The sequence below is a fragment of the Saccopteryx leptura genome, chromosome 5, assembly GCF_036850995.1.
Source record: "Saccopteryx leptura isolate mSacLep1 chromosome 5, mSacLep1_pri_phased_curated, whole genome shotgun sequence".
Classification (NCBI taxonomy): Eukaryota; Metazoa; Chordata; class Mammalia; order Chiroptera; family Emballonuridae; genus Saccopteryx; species Saccopteryx leptura.
The window spans coordinates 61,482,420-61,508,839 of NC_089507.1; the positions used below are offsets into that span (position 1 = coordinate 61,482,420).

General features: G+C 38.4%; 1 protein-coding gene across 2 annotated transcripts in view; it reads left to right on the forward strand.

Moving 5' to 3' along the window:
- Window positions 1-224: 224 nt before the first annotated feature.
- Window positions 225-26,420, forward strand: part of CFAP299 (cilia and flagella associated protein 299) — a 744,166-nt gene continuing 717,970 nt past the window's right edge. For both annotated transcript variants that reach the window (XM_066386151.1, XM_066386150.1), the window contains exons 1-2: window positions 225-335; window positions 25,094-25,224. In XM_066386151.1, coding sequence (XP_066242248.1) covers window positions 225-335; window positions 25,094-25,224 — 242 coding nt within the window. The remainder of the gene's footprint in view (window positions 336-25,093; window positions 25,225-26,420) is intronic.

Consider the following 26,420-nt stretch of genomic DNA (forward strand, 5'->3'; position numbering starts at 1 on the left):
CACTTGACATCTCTCCCTCTCAGCCGACTGGTGCCTGACCTGACCTCGGAGTGGGGCGTTTGAGACTGAGTTCACAGGAGTCAGGCCGAAGCCAGAAGCTGTTAACACCTGGGGGTGGGATTAATACCGAACCCCCCGCACGAGTTCCCAACTGATTGGGAGGAAAGAAGTGGGTGGAACCTTCTGCCTCCGTTGCTAGGGACGCTTCCGCCACGGCAACCAAAATGAATCAGGAAGAGGGCCTGACAGCCGTGGACAACATAGTCACTCAGTTCAATACCTATGAAGATTTCCTCGACTCGCAGATCACGACCGTGGACTTGTACTATCTGGAGGTAAGGGCGGCAGCACCGGAGAGTGCTTCTTTCTAGTACTTCGGTCCCTCGAAAGTTCCCGCGCCGTGGGGTGTTCGCCCCCTGGCGGTGAAGTGGACCTTGCCGTTTCCCGGTGCGGAGGTGAATCGCTGCGTCCTTCCCGCCCCGCGCTGCCTCAGTCAGTCCAGAATTTGGGCCCCTAGTGTCTGTCACCCAGGGCAGAAACCCGAGCGTGCGGACTGGGGAATCTTGAATTTCTGTACCTCCGCCTCACTAGCCGCCTGTGGGCCTGCTCCCCTGCCCAAGTCATTCTCCTTTAGCTGGTGGCTGAAATTGGAGGTCTTCTGAGATGCTTGAAATTCAGGTCTGACCCTCTGTTTCTCTTTGCCAGTTTGGATTAAAGAACTGAAGCCTGCTGCCCTTTCAGGGTGAGCAGCAACACTGACCTGGTGTATCTGGTGTTATACTGGGCATTTGGGTCCAGAAACTTCTGTCTCAGGCTAGTCGATTCAGAAAAGCCATTTAATAACGGATACACAGATCACTGTGCCTGCATATTACTGATTCATGTTTATCAAGTTGGTGATCACAGCTGATGTTGATAGTAACAAATATCTTGCAATACAGCAAAATTGGACGTAATGAGATTGACTACTATCTTCCCCCTAGCAATCATGCCCTTACTTGCTTCTTATAGGGGTGTGTGTGAGTGAGTGAGAAAGAGAGATGGGGGAACAGGTGGTGGGTTGGGGGGAGATTGAGTAGTTGTCCTCTTGAGGAGAACCCAGATAGACAGAAAAATAATAGGCTTTCCGTCCTAAGAAGCGTGAGGTGGACGGTGGGTCCCCACAGCCCTCATATATCAATATTTCCAAACCAGGCCGACTAAATGGGCACTGACTTGGAGATTGTGCTTTCTGCAGCCAAGCCACGGAACCCAACATTGTCCCATTCCTCTTTGGGCCGCAGGGAACAAGACTGTGTACCAAGCCACACCCGAATCTGAGAAGGATTTGTATCCTGCAGCCAACTTCCCAAATTATTTATCTGCAACAATCTAATTCTGCATTTTAGTGGACTGAAATTTTTGAACTTCAAATATCGCATTAAGCGGTTTATTACTTAAACGTGAATACCAAGGTTTTAATATTGCTTATCTCCAAAACATGTTCATGTGCTAGATATAAATATAATTTTAAGGAAATAGAAATATCTAATTTTAATTCTATCTCTACCCCAAACCAGTTGTTTGACCTGGACAAGTAATTTAATTTTCCTGGAATTATCTGTTTTAAAGTAAGTTCAGGTACTATTTCCAACATAGTTTCTGGCTTTTAAAAATAAGCTTTTAAATATTTTATACAAGTAATATGTTTAAAATCATGATACTGCATTTTGTGCCATGCATCCAAATCACTGACACAAAGGGGAAAAGTAATGGTGCTAAACAGTGTTTACATCTACATTTTTGATTGTTTAAAAAGAATGAAATACAGACAATAAACATACCAATAAAGTAAAATAATCTTTATAGCACATGTGAAAAATTGCCGAGCATAAGCCTAGTATTGTCACGAAGGGTTTTATTATTATTTTTAAGTAGAGGGTTTTCATGGGAGTAGGAAACTAAAAACATTAATGTTGATTGAATGTGAGAAATTAATATTTCATGTTTAATCAATCAGAGTTTTAAAGATCTCCAAAACAGAAAATGGTGACTAGATGTGGGGAAATGATAAATTTACTTTTAAATTTGGCATTGGTTAAGTTTATTTATTTATTTCTTTGTTTGTTTATTTGTCTATTTGTTTATTTTTCAAGAGAGAGAGGGACAGATAGGGACAGACAGACAGGAAGGGAGAGAGATGAGAAGCATTAGTTCTTCATTGCAGCACCTTAGTCGTTCATTGATTGCTTTCTCATATGTGCCTTCACTGGGGGACTCCACCCGAGCCAGTGACCTCTTGCTCAAGCCAGCAACTTTGGGTTCAAGCCATCAACCTTGGGCTTCAAGCCAGTGACCTTTGGGCTCAAGCCAGTGACCTTGGGGTCATGTCCATGATCCCACGCTCAAGCCAGTGACCCTGCGCTCAAGCTGGTGAGCCCATACTCAAGCCAGCAACCTTGGTATTTCAAACCTGGGTCCTCTGCATCAAGTCAATGCTCCATCTATTGTGCCACCACCTGGTCAGGCAAGCTTATTTATTTTTAATTTATTGATTGATTTTAGAGAGAAAGGAAGGGAGAGAGAGAAACATTGATTTTCCATGGGCTGAACCACAACTTTAGTGTATCAGGATGATGCTTTAACCATCTAAACTACCTGTCCAGGGCCATTAAGTTTATTCTTATTGTACCTTCATAAAAAACAAGATAAAGATTTAGTTGAATTATGATATATATATATATTTATATATATGGATTAAGTAGTGATAATTTTATTTTATTTTATTTTATTTATTTTTGTATTTTTCTGAAGTTGGAAACGGGGAGGCAGTCACACAGACTCCCGCATGCGCCCGACCAGGATCCACCCGGCATGCCCACCAGGGGGCGATGCTCTGCCCATCTGGGGCGTTGCTCTGTTGCAACCAGAGCCATTCTAGCACCTGAGACAGAGGCCATGGAGCCTTCCTCAGTGCCCGGGCTGACTTTGCTCCAATGGAGCCTTGGCTGTGGGAGGGGAAGAGAGAGACAGAGAGGAAGGAGAGGAGGAGGGGTGGAGAAGCAGATGGGCGCTTCTCCTGTGTGCCCTGGCCGGAAATCAAACCCGGGACTCCTGCACGCCAGGCCGATGCTCTACCACTGAGCCAACTGGCCAGGGATAATAGTGATAATTTTAAAGTGCCATTAAGTCTGTGGACCTAGCCTGACCGGGTGGTGACGCGGTGGATGGAGTGTCAGACTGGGACACAGGGGACCCAGGTTTGAGACTCTGAGGTGGCTGGCTTGAGCACGGGCTCATCTGGTTTGGGCGGGCCTCACCAGCTTGAGCCCAAGGTTGCTGGCTTGAGTGGGGGGTGGGGGGGTGTCACTCGGTCTGCTGTGGACCCCCGGAGGGCAGTCAGTGAACAGCTAGGGTGCTGTGGCAGGGAATTGATGCTTCTCATCTCTCTCCCTTCCTGTCTGTCCCTATCTGTCCCTCTCTCTGACTCTCTCTGTCTCTGTCACACACAAAAAAATTAAATAAAAAAATCTGTGGACCTATGTTCTCAAATACTTTGTGTAGATGCTGGTTAATTGCCCACATAAATTGCACAGAGACAGGTGGACCCCTCAAAATTCTTTTAGTAATATGGCTAGATTAGCAGGCATGTGTCAGGGGGTCAAAGATTATGCAATGCTCTGTAAGGTGATTTTTGTTCTTTTTTGGGAGTGGGAGGGGTTATCAATAATTGACTGGTTTGAATGGAGCAAATTTTAAATGGTAAATGAATGCTAGTGTATTATAGTTAGAAGACCCTAGAGTCATGAGATTGGGTTTTAATTCTGTATTGTGTTTTTAACCCGTTTGAAACTCCATTAATTCATCTGACAAATGAAGGGGATGAACTAGATTACATTCAAAGGCTTTTATATCTGTAAAGTTTTATGAGTCATTTATACATCCCTCTCTCCATACTTGCATCCATGTAGTCATTCAACTATCTATTTAATTCATAATTCTTCACCAAGAGGTAGTGCTACAAGAGGTAACCAGTGCCTTCACTGCTAGGAATTTAAGTGTGAATTAGTTCTAGACTTTATCACCTAACTTTGGTATAAAAGTTACAGTTCAGGCTAAGTTTTATTCAGCAAACATTTTACATATATTTATCATTGTTCAGGTACTCTTTTATTGTGTAGTATGTTGTTTTACTGCCAAAAGTTTTCAATTAATTTCAATAAAAGTTAGTACCAATGATTCACATATTTTTGCTGGATTCATTCTCTATCCTTCTCCACCCTTATCTGTGTCTTGGTTGCTATTCTTTGAGGTTCTTAACCAGGCTCCTTTGGCTTTGGGTTTGTTTCAGCCAATAGGAGCTCAGAGGGCTGGAATAGAGTAGTTAGAGGATTTATCCCCTGTCATCTTTCTCCAGGTTGTGTTTGGATGTGGTTGCATTCCTTGGGTTTGGCCAGCTTCTCATTCCATCAGTACAGCACTCCTTCCAGAAGCTGGCAGCATTCGCTGCTCCAGGAACTGGTTCCTCTCCAATCTCTTTTTAGGCCTACTGGTGTTAAGGACTTCCCACTGCTGCTAGTTTAAGGCTGCTTCACCATCCATGTTGGTTTCCAGAAATCTTGCCCATATCTTTGTAAATTGTGCTCTTATACATCTAATCATCTCTTTTGAGTTTTCCTGCCATGACCCTGACTTCTGTATTATCATTTAACACCTCAGACCACTAAAAGTGTACAAGTAGTGCATCAATATAATGACTGCAATGTTTTTTATATGAAGATTGGTTAGGAATGAAAGGGAGTAGGAGAAAAATAAATAAAGACTGATACTACTTAACTATTTGATGAGCTGGAGATGGGTAGGGTGGTTCAGGAGGATGAATGAGGCTCCTCATTCTAAGTCTATCATGTTCTCATTTTACTAGACACTTACAAACTTTCAAAATAAATTTATAACAGTATCAACAATTAGATTCATCCCAGCTAACCCAAGTAACAATATTTGTTTTGGGGAGTTAGTCATCTTACCTAATTAAACCAATCCTCTAAATTAATATACAAATACAGATACTTTACAAGTTTTGACAACTTTATTGCACTGTGGTTTCCTGGATTCTTTCTTGGTGATTCTTTCATGTTAAATAAATGCAGCACTTTCATTCCAATGGCTGTCTGTGACCACTGGATTGCTTTTCTCAGATACAAATTAAGGGATGTTTATAGAATTATTTTAAAATTTCCCTGACAAATGGATACCAATCATGTACAGAGATTAGCATTGGGGAGGTTTTATTTAGAGGTTATCTTTCCATTATTTAGAAAATAAAAATAAATACATCATGCAAATTAAATCTTTTTGATATAATTTTAAAATTATTTAGAAGTCATTAAGTGAGATTCTAGAAAATAATTCAGTGATATAATTTACCATCATTATACAATAAGACAATCAACAACCAACCATTGTAGTTTTTCCATTTTTATTGCATCAAGATTCAGTGTAAATACTGTTCTTTATGAAATAATATTTTAATGCATGTATTTCAGAATTAGCTGTACTCTTGTGATTAAACAATAGAAAAATTTGACATAAATTATGCTCTCTGCTTAAGGGGAGTTGCATATTTTTCTTTCAGTAAGTTCACAGAGGAACTTTTTCCCAAGTAAAAGTATGTAGTTTCCTGTGGACATGAATTCTGATGATCATGGAGTGAAACCAAACCAAGAATGCTGCATCCACAATATTTCTGAAACTTTCATAATGACAAAATTAATGTCATCCTCAGCATCTCAAATAATCCCTTAAAAACTATATTCTGTGCATTTAAAGATGATCCATTTAATTTTTATTTACATTGATTCAAAAGCCACTGCTTGGAGGAAACGAGTGGACGCAAGAAAGATTCTGAAGCAGAGTGTGTACAGTGAGACAAAATGTGGAGAACGACTATCACTTAAGGCAGGGGTCCCCAAACTACGGCCCGCGGGCCACATGCGGCCCCCTGAGGCCATTTATCCGGCCCCTGCTGCACTTCCGGAAAGGGCACCTCTTTCATTGGTGGTCAGTGAGAGGAGCACATTGACCATCTCATTAGCCAAAAGCAGGCCCATAGTTCCCATTGAAATACTGGTCAGTTTGTTGATTTAAATTTACTTGTTCTTCATTTTAAATATTGTATTTGTTCCTGTTTTGTTTTTTTACTTTAAAATAAGATATGTGCAGTGTGCATAGGGATTTGTTCATAGTTTTTTTTATAGTCCGGCCCTCCAACAGTCTGAGAGACAGTGAACTGGCCCCCTGTGTAAAAAGTTTGGGGACCCCTGACTTAAGGCATAGGCATGGGGGTGGTGCTGACAAAGAATGAAGAAGGAAGGGCTGAAAGGTAGAAGGAAATAAGGAGAAGAGGATGATTCAGAAGCAGAGAGCAGCTGGATAGCAAAACCAAAAACCCATGAAAAACTTTTATACAAAACTAGGTGAAAGTTATTCCTATGAACCCCAACATAAAAAAAGCAGATGGGGAGAAGCCATAATTGCACAACAACTAGAATGTATCTATGTCCAAGAAAAGCAGAGAAGACAGTGGGCATCTAAAGGACCCCAGAAGAAGAAACTGCAAAATAGTCAACAGGTGTTCACTGGAAGTAGAATGGTCCAATTTGAGAACAACAGCTGAAACTGGGAATGGTTTTGTAGCCAGCAGTTTAGATTGCTTAGGAATGAGGGTCTGGTTCACTCTACTAGATATGCTAGCAAGACCAGAAGAAGTGTTTGGTTGAGTGTGAGGGGAATCTAGACTGGATGGTAGAGGTAGGAGATGATGAGTATTTGTTCTGGTTCTAAGCCAAGCTGCAGCAGCAAGGGCTGAAGTTCATCCCAATATTCTTCCTCTTCTTGGATATATACAAGTAGTCTTCCAAAAATTGTATGTGTTTTTTATTATATATAAATATTTTCATTATGTGTAAGTATATATTATTCTTTGTTGGTGTTTTCTTCAGAAAAAGGTAATACCCATATCTTTTTGTATCTTAAAAGTATCAAACATTAAATTTTGGAGACTGTTTAATGTCACTCTACATAGGTCTCTCTATTCTTTACAAGTGGCTGCATTGAATTCATTGTTTGCTTAGGTTGGTTCTTTAGAAATTCATTTTCCTTATTGAGTATTCACAAACAACAGTGGAAGAGAAAGCTTTTGTACATCCTCCTTGTGGAATTGATGTGTTACACTGACATGGTCAAAGTGCTCTCTACAGTATCCATTTACTCTCCCACCAGCTGTGTGTGCCAATATCATATGTGAAAAACATTTTATTGTTTTCATTTTAATTTCCTTGATTATTAGTGAGGTTAAGAATCTATTTAAATATTTCTTGACTATTTACATTTCTTTTGTGAATGCCTGTTGATATCCCTTGTTTTTTTTTTTTTTTTTTTTACAACTTTTTAAAACTATCTTTACACTTTTAGGCTTCTATTAGTAGATAACCTCATCTCTTACTGTCAACAAAGAAGAGTTAATCAGTCAGGAACACTCCTCAGTTTTCTACCATGAAATTTATAAAACTACTTTAATTTCTGTCCACTCTCTCTTCCTTCCCTCCTATGTTAAGGGTATCTATCATGTGTAGTGCCTATCTATTTCCTGAATATGTTATCATTTTGAATACCCATTATCATTATAATGTCTTGAGATTTTCCCAATTCTGAGTCCACCTTTCTAAGGTAGAGAAAGAAATTCACTGTCAGTTTCCCTTGCTGCTAGTGTATCCTTGTGGGACTAAATCACTGCCCATCATCTACTCTACACCTACTTTAGAAAAGAATAACATGAGGGAAAAAACACCATGTGCAATCCATTTTGTATTGAATTTGGTGGTGGAAGCTGTGTGTGTGTGAGTGTGTGTGTGTGTGTGTGTGTGTGTGTGTGTGTGTGTATTAAGTGAGAAATAGGGAAGCAGAGAGACAGATTATCATGTGCACCCTACTCACATGTGCACAATTGGGATCCACTCAGCAAGCCCACTAGGGTGCAGTGCTCTGCCCATCTGGGGCATTGCTCTGTTGTATCAGGAGACATTTTAGTGCCTGAGGTGGGACCATGGTGCCATTCTCAGTGCCTGGGCTAACTCACTCCAGTGGAACTATGGCTGCAGGAGGGGAAGAAACAGATATAGAGAAAGGAGAGGGGGAAGGGTGGAGAAGCAGATGGTTGCTTCTTCTGTGTGCCCTGACCAGGAATGGAACCTGGAACACCCACACACCAGGCTGATGCTATACCACTGAGCCAACTGGCCAGGGCTGGAAGCTTTTGTTTTTCAGTTGATGCAGTGACAGAAGTTCTGGGGTCTAATGTTCTAGGTCAGCAAATGAGTTGTAGTATATATTTTCAGTGGTGGCAGCAGGGGGATATTTGCTTTGCTCTGTTCCACTCCATTCCATTCCAGTCTGCTCTGGCCTGCTCTGCCCTGCTCCAGTCCTCTCCTGTCTGCTCTACTCTGGTCTGGCAAGAATCTTATATGTTTAAGCTCCAGCTAGGAAGATGCAGTCTTCTGTATTTAGTGGAAAGGTAAAGTGCATTCTCTGAGCCAGATGGAGCTGACTTATATGGAGAGAAGTCCCCGCAACCTCATCCCTGACGGGTCTATCCTCATGCATTGAAGACTTCAAATCCTACTATTTGATTGGGTTCAAAAACACTGTCCTGATTGGTCAGAATGTAGCCACTCTGGTCAGTGAAGCTACTAATGAGAAATATATCTGTACAGCTCTGATTGACCAAGGAAAGAGGCAGTGTTACTGGAATAAAGGGGTCATTTTACCTATGTGCATCAGAGCCCAATAAGACATGAATAAAGAGCTTGGGCCCTGGCCGGTTGGCTCAGCGGTAGAGCGTCGGCCTGGAGTGCGGGGGACCCGGGTTCGATTCCCGGCCAGGGCACACAGGAGAAGCGCCCATTTGCTTCTCCACCCCCCCCTCCTTCCTCTCTGTCTCTCTCTTCCCCTCCCGCAGCCAAGGCTCCATTGGAGCAAAGATGGCCCGGGCGCTGGGGATGGCTCCTTGGCCTCTGCCCCAGGCGCTAGAGTGGCTCTGGTCGCGGCAGAGCGACTCCCCGGAGGGGCAGAGCATCGCCCCCTGGTGGGCAGAGCATAGCTCCTGGTGGGCGTGCCGGGTGGATCCCAGTCGGGCACATGCGGGAGTCTGTCTGACTGTCTCTCCCCGTTTCCAGCTTCAGAAAAAAAAAAAAAAGAAAAAGAGAAAAAAAAAAATAAAAAAAAATAAAGAGCTTGCAGCAAAAAAAAAAAAAAAAAAAAAAAAAAAAAAAAAGGGAAAAAAAAGTTAGGAATTGTTTTCAAGAAGTAGCCCATGCCTGGAAACAGGTGAGCTAATGCTCAAAACTCTGGTTCCCTAGTGGCTTCCAAGAATTGAGTTATATAGGGGAAAGATCATTAATCATGATGACTATGGAAGTTGGAGTCATGGTCTCTCCAGAACTAAGGTAGGGAGCTAGAGTAGAGAGTACCTGATCAGTGAATCTGGTCCTGATGTCGGCAATGGGGTCTTTTTGTCTGGTTAGCTGTTCTGAGCCTCAGGCTGAAACACAATTGAGGCCTCTAAGTCTGTCTCTGGCTTTGTTCATTATTATTGGATGCTGATCAGTAGCTCATTGCCCTGAGGTATTAAAGATTAGGGAGTGGTTGTGCAGGGATAAAGAAGCAGGCGAGTCAGGGTGCTGGAAGAGGCTAGTTGGAATCAAAAGGAAAAACAGGCAAAGAAGGTCATTTTAAAGAAATAAATTTTCAACTCAGTTACATCCGTTCTATTGGTTGAAGTAAGAATCCAGGAACTCCTTTATAAGGGTTGGCCCAGACTGCAGGAACACATTGCAGGCAGGCAGTAGGCAGTGCCAACTTAGAGCTGGCATGTTCCTGAAGTGCAATTTGCATGAGAAGCCCCTGTTTAGAAATGGCTACTAGGCTCTGTTTTTAATTTTGAGCCCTTTAGCCACCAGGAGCCCTTCTTGGTAGGTACCTTCTTTTTCAGGGTCAATATAAGTGAAATAAACCAGTCAGAAAAAGACAAATACTGTGTAATTCTATTTATGTGGGGTACCTAGGGTAGTCAAATAACTGAGACAGCAAGTAGAATGGTTGTTGCCAGGGTCTAGTGGGAAGGGAGCACGAGGAGTTACTGTTTAATTACTACAAGGTTTCAGGTTTGTAAGATGAAAAGAGTTCTAGTAATGGATGATGGTAATGATCGCACAACAATATGAATGTACTTAATGCCATCGGCCTGTATACTTAAAATGGTTAATTTTACACTATGTATAGTTTTCCATAATTAAAAAAAAATCAGTGTCAACAATTACCTATGAATGAGAGTCCCCTTGATCTTAGAATTTGTATTCCCTACAGTGATTCCTAGAAAAAAAAAAAGGAGTCTTTAAACTTAGAATTTTAAAATTTAAAATTTTCTTAGAAAAATTTATTTTGAATGGGGAATTCAGTATATTAGATATTCTCTGTGACCCCTGAGATCTACATTCTATCCTACAGCAACCTGTTCTGTTCTCTGTACCCCAAGGACTTGACTTCTGTTGGCTGCTTTAACTGGGCTTCCTTTCCCTTTGGCCAGTTAGATTCAGCTAATAAAGGCACTGGCAAGAAATTATAAGCCATGAAAAGAGAGAGATTGGGCATTTTTTTCTTCAGACTTATTTCATACTGTGCTGCAGATTAGCAGGTATTTTCTTCCATCAAGCTAAAATTTAGGGTTTAGAAACTCTTTTCTATAGCTATCTTTCTGAGTTCTATTAACTGTTCCCTATCCTCACCTCATTTGGACTAGTTAATGAGTGTTAATAGTTTATTGTTATTTGTAACTCTTCTTTGTCCCTCTTGGGTTTCTCTTAACCCTGTTTTTACTTTTGTAAATTAACCCAACCATTCAGTTTCCTTCAGTTACTTTGTTTGAATCTATTTCCTTCCTGGGCTTTGACTAATAATCTAGAAAACCTAACATTCAAATAGGAATGCAAACTGCTGTTTTCTTTTTGGAAAATCAAGGATGCAATAGAATCACCTATGGATATATTCTAAATTCATAACTTGAGCAAATGCTTCGTATATATTCACATAGATTTTCAAATTTATTACTATGTTTATAGTTGTTTATAGTTTTATCTATTGTTATGAGTCTTTTTTGATTTCTAAAATTATTTGTGTATACTTTTTTCCCCCTCCATTAAGCTTGTCAAATGTTATCTATTTCATTGGTCTTTTTAAAGAAAAATTCTTGGCTTTCATTAAGAAATCAAAGTTTATTGAATTTGTATATTTTAATTTTTTCATTTTCTTGTTTCTATTAATTTTTTATTTCTATATTATTTAGGTGTTATTTTGTTTTTCTTTCTCTACCTTCTTTAGTTGAATGGTTAGTTATTTTCAAACTTTCTCTTTTTCTAGTAACTGCATTGATTCAGTGTTTTCTATGTACCTTATTAATATTTGATACACAATTTCCTTGCTGAAAATTTTTATCTCTGTATGACAAAATATATCATAAAAAAGTCAAAAGACAAGAAACTACCTGAGAATAAATATTTGCAAAATATCTAATCAACTTACTAGCTAAAATATAGCTCCACATATTAGTAATAAATAGATAAAAATCAATAAAAAAGTGAGTAAATATAACAAACAAGCAATTCTTATATGGGCACTAAAAATTATCAATAATTAGGCCCTGCCTGGTTGGCTCAGAGGGAGAGCATCAGCCCACTGTGTGGAAGTCCCGGGCTCAATTCACACAGGGCACACAGGAGAAGTGCCCATCTGCTTCTCCACCCTTCCCCCGGTCCATTCTCTGTATCTCTCTCTCTTCTCCTCCTACAGCCAAGGCTCCATTGGAGCAAAAAGTTGGCCCAGGTGCTGAGACCAGGTCCATGGCCTCTGCCTCAGGTGCTAGAATGGCTCCAGTTGCAACAGAGCAATGTCCTAAATGGGCAGAGCATCGCTACCTAGTGGTCTTGTCAGGTGGATCCCAGTAGGGTGCGTGCGGGAGTCTGTCTCTCTGCTTCCCTGCTTCTCACTTCAGAAAAAAAAATCAATAATTATATAAAAAGGTGCATATATATGGCATAATGGAAATCACTTATGGATAGAGTTTTTAAAAATCATGAAACTGTACCAAATATTTTCCCCTTCTATGATGGGAGTGGACTATGTTACTAACTTGCTACTAAGTGGCTAGCTAATCCCGGAGCCCTGAGCTTCGCCTTTTCTTTCTGAAGGTTTTTGGCACATTTATATTTCTTATATTTCTTATTGACACTAAAATGTCCTCTGGCAGCAAACACTTGGATAACCAAAGCCTTGTCTTCATTGCAGGCATCCAGAGGTGATAAATAACTTTGCCTCTGCATTCCATGAACTACAGTATATGTACTCTTTACCACTGTTACCAAGCTCTTAATGTCTTTAATAAAATCAGAGAATTAATTTCAGGTAACCTCAGACTAATCAGAGAACCCTTCCTTAAATTTCTATTGCTCTGGAACCATTACAGGTAGGTAATTGTGAATCATTCAGCGTTCAATCAGAGAAACAGAATACACACACACACACACCCCCACACACACCCACACACACACACACAAACACACACACATATCATGTGTACATAATTTTTTGGAGATTTGAACTTACAAAACGAAAACTGTTTAAATAGCCTATAAAAGTTGTTTCTTTGTCGTCTGGTGCTGGAGCTCAAAGTCATTAGGACAGCCAGACAGAAGGAAAGGTGAATGAGAATTGGGGGAAGCAAGGTCAAACAGAGATCTGCAAGGAATAGCTAGAATTTGCAGGACAAACTGGAACTTGTATTAGGCCCTCACTTCCTCCACACTTCCAGCTTGATAATAGGGGTGATCTGCAGGAGAAGCTGGCACTTTTAGTCACAGAGCTAAATGTGCACTTGTACCTGACCCCCTGACCCAGGAGCAGGGGAAGCTGAAGGAGAAGATCCTACAGGAGCTAGAACAACACAGTCACTCTTTTTCTGTCTTCCAAAATTACTGCAAATGTCTCTTGGGGCCCAACCTAGCCTGTAACTACCTACGGGAGTAAATTATGGAAAACTAAGTCCTAGCTTAGTTAAGTTGACACAATACAAATTGACTATATCTGCCATATTTTAATTTTCACAATGAGAATTATTTATGTCTGATTTAATTCAGGTTTAAAAAAGGATGTAATTTTAATGTTTTAAAATCATTTTATAAGACTTGTGTAATCCTGACATTAATTCAGAAAAGGATAGAAGAGACTAAAAAGCTAAAGACTAATTTTTCTTATGAACTGTATGAAAAGAAATGTAAAATGAATCCAGGAGTATATTAAGAAATAGTAAGTCAGAGAAAGAGTAATATGATTGATCATAGGATCAGCTCTAACATTAATAAATTTCGAAAGAAAAAATATAATATCTATGGATGCAGAGAAAGCATAGATAAAATTCTAAACTTAATTAATTTGATAATGAATATATAGCAAACAGTTGTAGTAAATTTCTTGTCTAGTGTTTAAACATTTTAGTATCTGAATCAGCTTATCTAATACTCTTAATTTTTTATTGACAGTCTGGACAATGCAACACTACAATGAAAGAAAAGTGTCATAAATATTTGGAAGGCGTAAGACATTATTTATAGACAGTATGATTACCATAAAAATGCAAGAAAATGAACTTGAGCCCTATTAGAATAGGTCAGTGAGTTTAGTAAAGAAATCTAAGATTAAACTACAGCAGTACCCCTGCAATAAATAATATAACAACAAATGACACAAATAAAAGCCAACTGAACCCCAGTGTGGGGCAATGTCAAAAGTTCAGAGTGGCCATAGGACTTTTCTTTTTTTCTTCTTCAGATGAGGAATACCTAGGTGCCGCCACTGCTTGATGCCCCTTGTCCCAGAATCCTCTGTAAGGAGTCTGGCTCAGACCACCCAACATGAAAATCCCGGTACTCATCTCCCCACTCAGAGAAACAGTGTGAGAGTACTTGTCTCAGCAGCCCAACCACTTGAGGGGAGATGGGCTCTGGTCCAAAGGCTGTGTGTGTGTGTGTGTGTGTGTGTGTGTGTGTGCGCGCACGTGTATTACAGTCTGAAACTTAGTACAGGGAGTGAACTGTGAAGATGCAGCCACAAAGCTATACTTCCAGGAACTCATAGGGCTGGGGCAGTGATCCACTGGCTTCTGGGGTGGAACCCGTCTGCCAATGTCCAAAGGTGGAGCACATTCCTGGAGCCCACACATCCTGGGAGATATCTAAAACTGTCCCAGTAGAATATAGCTGTCTATTCAGAATTAAACCTTCTACAGCATTTGCTGTCCACAGGGTGGGACCTACCTTTCCCATGTGTTGTCTTACAGGTCTTGTAATGAAGCCTGCTTTTTCCAGGTGAGCCTTCTCTGGGTTCTGTTTTGCATGATGCCTTTTTGAAGCTAAAACTCCCAAACTTATGCATTCCAAAAGTGTAAAGCTCATGATCACATAAAAAAGCATTAACAATTAATAAAAGAGTACTGTCTTATTTATATATTTCGATTGTCATGGCTCATCACTTGTTTTTGCTAAGATGAACTGTTATTCACAATACCATTAGAGTTTAATTTAAAAAATGATAATATATTTACCTTTTAACTTTTCCTCCTGCCACAAAAATGTAAGTGTAATCCCATAAGAACCAGAAAGAATAAAATATATTGAAAAAACTAATGGCGAAAAGATTTCAAGTTATGTGAAAATTATAAATTCATAGGGCCAAGGAGTACAAAACATTCCAAGCAGAATAAATGAGTAAACACAAATAAATCAGTCCAAGGAATATCTAAAATTGCTGAAAATAAGTGACAAATGGACTCTCTTAAGGAGTCTAAAGTAGAAGGGCACATGTAGAATAAAACAAACAGGAAAGACTAAATGCTCTTCATCAGAAATAATACCAGCCTTGGGTCAATGGGACAACATCTTCAAAGCACTGAAAGGTAAAAAGTCAACCAGGAACATGAATCTAGCAAAAATGTCTTTCAGAAATTAATGTGAAATAAAAATTTTTTTTTCAGTGCACAACTAAATGGAATAACTATTTGAAATGAGCTGATGCTCTTCTTTCTTTCTCTCTCTCAAATCAATGGAAAATTTTTTAAAAGACTAAAGCTTTTATTGCCATTTTATTCTTTAAAGCTATATTCCTCTTTTGCTATATTCTTTTTCCCCTTTGATCTGCTTACAACAGGCCCTTTAGCATTTCTTGCAGCATTGGTTTGGCTGTAGTGAATTCCTTGAGTTTTTTTTTTGTCTGGGATGCTCTTTATTTCTCCTTCAATTTTAAACCATAGCCTTGCTGGATAAAGTAGTCTTGGTTGTAGGCTCTTGTTATGCATTGCTTTGAATATTTCTTGCCATTCCCTGCACTCAAGTGTTTCTCTTGAGAAGTCAGATGTCATCCTTATGGGGGCTCAAGATTTCTGTTGAGAAGTAGGATTCATCATTATGGGGGCTCCTTTGTAGGTGATAGCCTTTTTTTTCTCTCTCTACATATCAGTAATAACCTTAAATGTAAATTGATTAAATGATCCAATCAAAAGACATAGGGTAGCTGTGTGGATAAGAAGTCAGGACCAGTACATATGCTGTCTACAAGAGACACACCTTAAAACAAAAGATGCACATAGACTGAAGATAAAAGGATGGAAAAAATATTTCATGCAAATAGAAATGAAAATAAAGTTGGGGTAGCAATACTTATATCAGACAAAATGGACTTTAAAACAAAGGCTATAGTAAGAGACAAAGAAGGTCACTACATAATGATAAAGGGAGCAATCAACAGGAAGATATAACCATTAAAATATCTATGCACCTAATATAGGAGCACCTAAATATATAAAACAGACTTTGATGGATATAAATGGTGAGATCAACAGCAATACTATAATAGTAGGGAATTTCAATATACCACTAACATCACTAGACAGATCCTCAAGAAAGAAAATTAACAAAGAAACAGCAGACTTAAAGGACACACTAGATCAACTGGATTTAATAGATATCTTCAGAACCTTTCACCCTAAAGCAGCAGAATATACATTCTTTTTAAGTGCTCATGGTACATTCTCTAGGATAGACCACACGTTAGGGCACAAAAGTGGTCTCAACAAATTTAAGAAGATTGAAATCATATCGAGCATTTCCTCTGATTACAATGGTATGAAACTAGATATCAACCACAACAGAAAAACTGAAAAATACTCAAACACTTGGAAACTAAATAGCATGTTATTAAATAACGAATGAGTTAATGATGAGATCAAAGAAGAAATTTAAAAAAATTCTAGAAACAAATGATAATGAGCATACATCAACTCAAAATTTATGGGACAGGAGAAGACAAGATGGTGATGGAGTAAGCAGACGTACCAACTTCCACCTCCCAGAACCAAAGTGGATTTATGAACTAATTTTAAGAACCATCATCTGGAAAAACCAACTTTGGACTAAACTAATAGGACTCTTCAACCAAGGAACACTGAAGAAGGCACACTGAGACTGGCAGGAAAAGTGGAAACGTGGAGAGGGCTGTCCAGCTCCCCGGAGCGAATGGCAGCCAGGAGAGACTTGTGTGGTGGGAAGTGAGTTTAGCAGAGAGGGGAGGGTCCTGAGTCCCAGGAACAAAGCCCCAGCCTGCAAACAAGAGCCTAGAAGAGGTGTCTGGACAGTATTTAGCTGGAAACAAGACAGGATACTGTTTGTGAGAAAGAGACTGATTTCTCAGACCCAGGATTCTTGTTAAAGGGACCGCACAGAAAACCTCTCTCACAATCACTCACCCAGGGCTCCGGGGGAAGGGGAGAGAGGAGAGGACCAGAGTAGCAGGAAGAGAGTGTAATCTAGGAGGCACAGGGAGAAACATTTTGAGAGACAGTCACCCTAACCTCTGGGATAAGTCCCTCCCCAAATCTGAAGTGAATATTTCCCCTGGAAACAGCAATACCAGCAAAGAGAAGCAGGATACCAGCCAAACAAGTTTTCCCATGGTACTTAGAGCAGAGTTCTTTTAGAAGGAGGGAGCTTTCGAGACCACAGTAGTGAGTCTTAGGGTCTGAACTACAGTGCCCCCACCCACACGGCTGAGGGCTTGCCTGAGGGCGGGTGGTGGCGGGACAAGGAAGTGTGGTTGTGTCAGCAAGGGAGAAGCCAGCTGGCTACCACTGAGGCCCAGGTGTGAGTTCAGTCTTGCCCGGCTGGGGAGGAGGGGACGTGCAAAAGTGGTCAAGCCCAGCTGTGGACCGCCTGCAATCTAGCCTGCAGGGGAAGGGCAGGAGCCCCAGAAGGGGCAGACACCCACCCTTGAGCAAGTGTGCAGGAGCACAGCCCTGCCCCGCCTGCAGAACCGAGGCTGTGGCCTGACTTGGGAGCCGACTCCTCCCACAGGGGTGGAGCCAAAAGCCCAGAACAGGCAGAGTCCCGCTACTGAGTGCGGCCACACAGTCCTGCCCGGCCTGTGGAGCCAAGGCTTGCAGCTGTCCCATGAGCAGGCTCCTCCTGCAAGGGCAGGGTGAAAGCCTGGAATCAGACGGAGACCCGCAGCTGAGCAAAGGTGCTCACCCCTGCCCTTACAGCCCAGCATAATGCCACCTGAGGGGGCAGGGTGAAGGCCCAGGTCACCAAGGCTTGTACACCCGAGCATGTGATTACAGCCACTCCCATGAAGGAGAGGTGGAAACCACAGCAACAGCCCCAGTGGCAGGGACTGGCAACGCCCATACCCGAATGCCCTAGGCAGCAACAACAGAGGGGGTGGCAGTCCTGCAGACAGACCACACCTAGGGAATACAGAGGCCACACCCAGTGGACTCCAGTGGCCAAAACTTTCTTTTACACAAACAAAATGAGAAGACAGAGAAATGCAACACAAATGAATCAAGAGAAATCCTCAGAAAAGGACCTGAATGAGTCAGATATGACCAAATTACGAGATGCAGTTTAAAATAACGATTGTTAGGATGCTCAAAGATATTAGAACAACAATAGATGGTCATTATGAACAACTAAATAAAAGATAGCAAATATAATAAAGGACATTGAAATAATAAAAAAGAATCAATCAGAAATGACAAATACAATATTAGAAATGAAGAACACAGTGGAAGGAATAAAAAGCAAGATGAATGAAGCTGAGAATCGAATCAGCAAGTTAGAAGACAAGATAAATAAAGGCACGAAAGCAGAGCAGAAAAAAGAAAAGAGACTCAAAAAGTCTGAGGAAACTCTAAGAGAGCTCTGTGACAACATGAAGAGAAATAACATCCGCATCATAGGGGTTCCTGAAGAAGAAGAAAAAGAACAAGGGATAGAGACTTTGTTCAAACATATCATAGCTGAAAACTTCTCTCAATTAATGCAGGAAAACATCTCACAAGTTCAAGAAACACAGAGAACTCCATTAAAGAGAAACCCAAAGAAATCTACACAAAGACACATCATAATTAAAGTACCAAAGTTAAGTGATAAAATGAAAATATTAAAAGCTGCTAGAGAAAAAAAGACTATCACCTACAAAGGAGCCCCCATAAGGATGACTTCTGACTTCTCAACAGAAACACTTGAGGCCAGAAGGGAATGGCAAGAAATATTCAAAGTAATGTAGAACAAGAGCCTACAACCAGGACTACTTTATCCAGCAAGGCTATCATTTAAAATTGAAGGAGAAATGAAAAGCTTTCCAGACAAAAAAAAACCTCAAGGAATTTACAACAACCAAACCAAGGCTGCAAGAAATGCTAAGGGCCTGTTGTAAACAGATCAAAGGAGAAAAAGAATATAGCAAAAGAGGAATACAGTTTTAAAGAATAAAATGGCAATAAACAATTACATATCAATAATAACCTTAAATGTAAATGGATTAAATGATCCAATCAAAAGACATAGGGTAGCTGCGTGGATAAGAAAACAGGACCCATATATATGCTGTCTACAAGAGACACACCTTAAAACAAAAGATGCACATAGACTGAAGATAAAAGGATGGAAAAAATATTTCACGCAAATGGAAATGAATAAAAAGCTGGGGTAGCAATACTTATATAAGACAAAATGGACTTTAAAACAAAGGCTATAGTAAGAGATAAAGGTCACTACATAATGATAAAGAGCAATCCAACAGGAAGATATAATCATTATAAATATCTATACACCTAATATAGGAGCACTTAAATATATAAAGCAGACTTTGATGGACTTAAAGGGCAAGATCAACAGCAATACTATAATAGTAGGAGATTTCAATACCCCACTAACATCACTAGATAGATCCTCAAGAAAGAAAATTGACAAAGAAACAGCAGACTTAAAGGACATATTAGATCAACTCGATTTAATAGATACCTTCAGAACCTTTCACCCTAAAGCAGCAGAATATACATTCTTTTCAAGTGCCCATGGTACATTCTCTAGGATAGACCACATGTGAGGGCACAAAAGTGGTCTCAACAAATTTAAGAAGATTGAAATCATATCGAGCATTTCCTCTGATCACAATAGCATGAAACTAGATATCAACCACAACAGAAAAACTGAAAAATACTCAAACATGTGGAAACTAAATAGTATGTTATTAAATAACAAATAGGTTAACAATGAGTTCAAAGAAGAAATAAAAAAATTCCTAGAAATGAACAATAACGAGGATCAATGAAACCAAGATCTGGTTCTTTGAAAAGATAAACAAGATTGATGAATCTTTAACCAGACTCACCAAGAAAAAAAGAGAGAGGACTCAAATAAAATTAGAAATGAGAGTGGAGATATAACAACTGAGACAACAGAAATACAAAATATTGTAAGAAAATACTATGAAAAACTGTATACCAAAAAACTAGACAACCTAGATGAAATGGACAAATTCCTTGAAACATATAATCTTCCTAAAATTAATCTGGAAGAATCAGAAAACCTAAACAGACTGATTACACCAAGTGAGATTGAAACAGTTATCAAAAAACTCCCAACAAAGAAAACTCCTGAGCCTGATTGTTTCACAAGTAAATTCTACCAAATAGTCAAAGAAGAACTAACTCCTATCCTTCTCAAGCTATTTCAAAAAATTCAAGAGGAAGGAAGACTTCCAAGCTTCTTTTATGAGGCGAGTATAATTCTGATTCCAAAACCGGGAAAAGACAACACAAAGAAAGAAAATTATAGGCCAATATCCCCGATGAATTTAGATGCTAAAATTCTCAACAAAATATTAGCAAACCGGATCCAGCAATATATGAAGAAAGTCATACATCATGATCAAGTGGGATTTATTTTGGGGAGGCAAGGCTGGTACAATATTCACAAATCAATCAATATGATTCATCACATAAACAAAAGGAAGGAGAAAACCCACATGTAATTTCCATGGATGCACAAAAGGCATTTGATAAAATTCAGCACCCATTCATGATCAAAAATCTCAGCAAAGTGGGAATACATGGAACATACCTCAACATGATAAAGGTCTCCTATGACAAACCCACAGCCAACATCATACTCAATGGGCAAAAATTGAAAGCAATCCCCTTCAAATCAGGAACAAGACAGGGGTGACCCGTTTTACCACTCTTATTCAACATAGTCCTGGAAGTCCTAGCCACAGCAATCAGGCAAGAAGAAGAAATAAAAGGCATCGAAATTGGAAAAGAAGAAGTAAAACTATAATTATTTGCAGATGATATGATATTGTATATAGAAAACTCTAAAGTCTCAGTCAAAAAACTATTAGACCTGATAAATAAATTCAGCAACGTGGCGGGATATAAAATTAATACTCAGAAATCAGAGGCATTTTTATACACAACAATGAACTGTCAGAAAGAGAAATTAAAGAAACAATCCCCTTCACTATTACAACCAAAAAAATAAAGTACCTAGGAAGGAGTACATTTAACCAAGGAGATTAAAGACTTGTACTCAGAAAATTATAAAACATTGATAAAAGAAATCAAGAAAGATACAAACAAGTGGAAGCATATACCGTGCTCATGGATAGGAAGAATAAACATCATTAAAATGTCCAAATTACCTAAAGCAATATATAAATTCAATGTAATACCAATTAAAATACCAATGACATACTTCAAAGATATAGAAAAAATATTCCAAAAATTTATATAGAACCAGAAAAGAACACGAATAGCCTCAGCAATCTTGAAAAGGAAGAATAAAGTGGGAGGTATCACACTTCCCAATACCAAGTTACAGTACAAGGCCATTGTACTCAAACAGCCTGGTACTGGCATAAGAACAGGCATATAGATCAATGGAACAGAACTGAGAGCCCAGAAATAAATCCACACCATTATGGACAACTGATATTTGACAAAGGAGGTAAGAGCATACAATGGAGTAAAGACAGCCTCTTTAACAAATGGTGTTGAGAAAATTGGATATCTACCTGCAAAAAAATGAAACTAGACCACCAACTTATACCATTCACAAAAATAAGCTCAAAATGGATGAAAGACTTAAATGTAAGCTGTGAAACCATAAACATCTTAGAAGGAAACATAGGTTGTAAGCTAAGCTCTTCAACATCTATCGCAGCAGTATATTTGCCGATTTATCTCCACGGGCAAGTGAAACAAAAGACAGGATAAAATAATGGGACTATATCAAACTAAAAAGGTTTGCACAGCTAAAGATAATAAGAACAGAATAAAAAAAGAAACTACACAATGGGAGAACATATTCGACAATATGTCTGATAAGGGTTTAATAACCAAAATTTATAAAGAACTTGTAAAACTCAACACCAGGAAGACAAACAAACCAATCAAAAAATGGGCAAAAGAAATGAATAGACACTTCTCCAAAGAGGACATACAGATAGCCAATAGGCATATGAAAAAATGCTCAACATTACTAATCATTATAAAAATGCAAATTAAAACCACAATGAGATATCACCTCACACCAGTCAGAATGGCGCTCATCAACAAAACAACACACAATAAATGCTGGCAAGGATGTGGAGAAAAGGGAACCCTCCTGCACTGCTGGTGGGAATGCAGACTGGTGCAGCAACTATGGAAAACAGTATGGAGATTCCTCAAAAAAGTAAAAATTGAACTGCCTTTTGACTCAGCTCTCTCACTTTTAGGAATATATCCCAAGAACACCATAGTAGTGGTTCAAAAGGAGAAATGCACCCCTATGTTTATGGCAGCATTGTTCACAATAGCAAAGATCTGGAAACAGCCCAAGTGTCTGTCAGTGGACAAATGGATTAAAAAGCTTTGGTATGTATATACTATGGAATACTACTCAGCCATAAGAAATGATGACATGGATCTTTTACAACAACATGGATGGACTTTGATAACATTATACTGAGTGAAATATGTAAATCAGAAAAAAACTAAGAACTATATGATTCCATACATAAGTGGGACATAAAAATGAGATTCAGAGACATGGACAAGAGGGTGGTGGTTACGGCATTGGGAGGGAGGGAGGAGAGGGACAGGGTTGGGGGAGGGGAGGGGCACAAAGAAAACCAGATAGTAGGTGATGGAAGTCAATTTGACTTTGGGTGATGGTTATGCAACATAATCAAATGTCAAAATAACCTGGAGGTGTTTTCTCTGAACATATGTACCCTGATTTATCAATGTCACCCCATTCAAATTAATAATAAAAAGTAAAAAAAAGACTAAAGCTTTTAATAAAATGTCCATAGTAGTGTTAAGTATAATAGTCCTTATATTATCATTTTAATTAAATATGAAATCTAAAATATAGTGCAAATGGAATACATGCTATTGTTATAGACCATTACTTAACACATCACTATTGAATACAAGAACTGTCAAATAGGAATAAATGAGAAAAACATAAGGTGCATTGTTAATAATCTATTCAACCCATTTTGGTTAGCAGACCTGAACTACAAGAAATGTTAAACAAAGATTTTTAGGCACAGGAAAATTATATGTCAGTAGGAGACTTGGATACACACATAAAGGAATGAAAAGCCTCATAAATGCTAAGTATGTGAATAAATAAAAATATCTTATTTCTCAGTTTCTTTAAAGATAATTGACCATTTAAGCTGAAGAAATGAATCATGATTCCACCAGTTAGAGCAATCAAGTGAGGCAACCTTCTTCAGCTTACTACTTTTTATTTTATTTTATTTAGAAAATTTAATTTAAAAGAGTGACATTGATCAATAAGAGTACATAGGTTTCAGGTAAACACCTACTTGTTTTCTAAGTATGATATATTCTGTCATTTGTTGCACCATACATTAGTGTAAATGAGTGCAGAACTATCTAAATAATTTTGTATGGCCCAGGTGAGACACCCAGGAATGCATAATTCACTCTATGTACACAGTTAATACATCAACTTTCTAATGGTCTTTACTATATAAGATATTCTGTTTTGACCACCAGCAATTTCTATTCTTCTAGAAGACCCTCAGAGTCTCACAGAGCTAAGTTGAGAGTTCTCATCATAAGTTTGCTTTAAATGATATATTTAAGAAAATTTACATGCACTTCATCTCACTTTTGTAAATCAATCCCCATACCTGCATTGCTTTTTCTATTAAATATTAATTCCACTAGGTGGAGACATTTGCCCAGTTTTGTGGTTCACACTGGAGAGCTAGGGATAACAAGTATAGTAAGCAGGGCAACAATGAGAAAGAAACAAATAGCCTGGGCAAAGCCTTGTGGTTTGCATTATATTATCTTGGCAAATGTACCACATTTGTACACAAAGTACAACATATGCTTTTAAACGTTTAGCAAAGCAAAGTAGCAAGTCTTGTAGATTGATAATGTAAATATTTTGGTTTTGACCTAGTAATTGGAACTTTAAAATAGGCACTGTGGGTTGAATAGATTATTAACCGTGCATCTTAAGTTTCCTCATGTAATCCTGTTTGATGGTTCTTGTATTTAAAGTGATAAATGGTCTATAATAATAGTATATATTCTGTTTTTACTATTTCAGATATTTCATATTTAATTAAAATAATAATATAAGGGCCATTATTAGTATACACATATTTTTTATGTAAAACTTTAGTCTTTAAAAAAATTTTTTTCATTGATTTGAGAGAGAGAAGAGCATCAGCTCGTTGTTTCATTTAGTTGTTCCATTTAGTTAGGTGTTCATGGATTGCTTCTTGTAACTGCCCTGACCAAGGATTGAACCCACAACCTCCGTGTTCTGGGACAACGCTTTATCTGCTTGCTGAGCCACCCAGCTAGGGCCTAAAGCTTTAGTCTTTCTATTAATAACTTCGGATAAATTGACACCTCTTCAAATTATGGGGAAACAATATTTTTTGAATATGTTATACAAGTGAGAAAAATGTGTGAGACAATTTTTAAAGGAACTGAAATAGAAAAGGTCCAGCATATTGTGGGAAAATATTTTTCAATTTGAAGCCTTTTGTGGTCATCTTGGGTTTCTGCTTTTCTGTTTTTAATGGTGCCAACATTATATGGAAACAATATCTTTTCACTTGAAAAGGAAATTCATCTGCTCTTTATTTGGTATTTGAAGTTATAATGCTGTGTGTCATCAGTTAATTTACTTCAAGGAAGTAAGTCTCTAAAATGTTGAATTTTCCAAAAGTAACCCAATTCTGTTTTTATGTGATTGTTTTATTAAGTCTTTTCTTTCTTGTATGAATGCTATTGTCTCAAATTTTATTGTTTTAAAGATTCTGTATTAATTATGTACAGCTGTTCTCATAAACTGATTAAAAACATAGCAGACTTTTGTCTCCCAATCCCTTAGAGAAAATTTAGTGATTAATTTTTTTTTCACTTTACATCTATGGGAGAGGGATGACAAATCAGATGTTTATAAAAGTACAGTGTTTTTAGAAATAATTCTAATTTTTTATATTTGATAGCTCTTTTATCATTTTAAAATGATAAATTTTTTTTTTTTTTTATTGAAAACAATTATTCGTATATTGGTGAAACAAGATGTCTCGTTCATCCACACATCTAACAACTGGCATTGTCTTTTAGGATGAAGGCCTGGCCCGCCAGTTGGTGGAGCTAGGCTACCGAGGGACTGGAGAGGTGGTAAAAAGGGAAGATTTTGAAGCAAGGAAGGCAGCTATAGAATTTGCAAGACAGGCTGAAAGAACTCTGAAAAAGTAAGTGTCCATGCTCCAAATCTAGATTATATGGTGTATTGGAGAGCCCCTGGAAAATACATTTTGTTGCCATTGTTATAACTTATAAACATTGGTTGTAGCAGGTCAAACTTGAAACATCTCAAAAGTGTGACCTGAAGATCAGGAACTAAAGGAATGGTGGTATGCTTGCAAGAAAACCACGTGCAATAAAGTCCTGTGAAAAAATAACTCAGTATTATAGATTCTATGTGTTTATGTACTAAAAATATAAGTGACTTTTTGCCTTAGGGTTCTTTGTACTGCTGAGGCCTTGTAAACATTTGCCATCTTTATGTTCTTACATTTTTGTAAATGTTGATTTATTCAACTCTATTAATGATCACTGGCTTTTGTTAGTGTGACTAAGATATGATTATGTAAAATATCAATCTAATAAAATATGTTAAACATGTTATGAAAGAGATATACAGCTAAAGTGAACTGTATGAAACTGGTAAAATGCTTTGTAAAATACTTGGAAGTGATTAGCTATTTCCTTTTCAAAAATAAATGCTAAATTTGTAAGTGTTGGAGAGGATAATTACTTAAAAAGTAGTTTATTATTCATAGATAACATTTTAAAAAATACCCAGTGATTATGAGTAGAAATCATCAATGTATTTATTATAAATATAACATTTGATAGTGGAATGTGAATTGGTTCTGAGAATGTACAATCTCAATTTTCTTTAGTGGTTATTGTGTTTCAGCATTGTAGAATATTAAATTTTAATATACTGACATTTCATAATATATTAATATTCTATTGCTGCCATAGCATATTATTACAAAATTAGTGGCTTAAGACAAAACAAATGTATTTATTTACTCATAGTTCTGTAAGTCAGATACCAGAGTATAGTGGCTCAGATGGGTTTTCTGCTTAATATATGACAAGGTTGAAATTCTAGTGTCAGCAGGACAGAGTTCTTGCCGAGAGGCTCTTGAGGATGAATCTATTTTCAAACTCATTCAGGTTGCTGGCCAAAGTTAGTTCCTTGTGAGTATAGGACTAAGGCCCAATTTCCTTGTCAGATGTCATTTGGGGACTAGTTTTTGTTCCTACAGGCTACCCATTCCTACTTATGCCTTCCATGTGGTCTTTGCCAGCAAGAGTGGGTCATGAGCCTCTCAGCCTTCAAATCCCTTTGATTTCCACTTCTGCAGCATCTGTC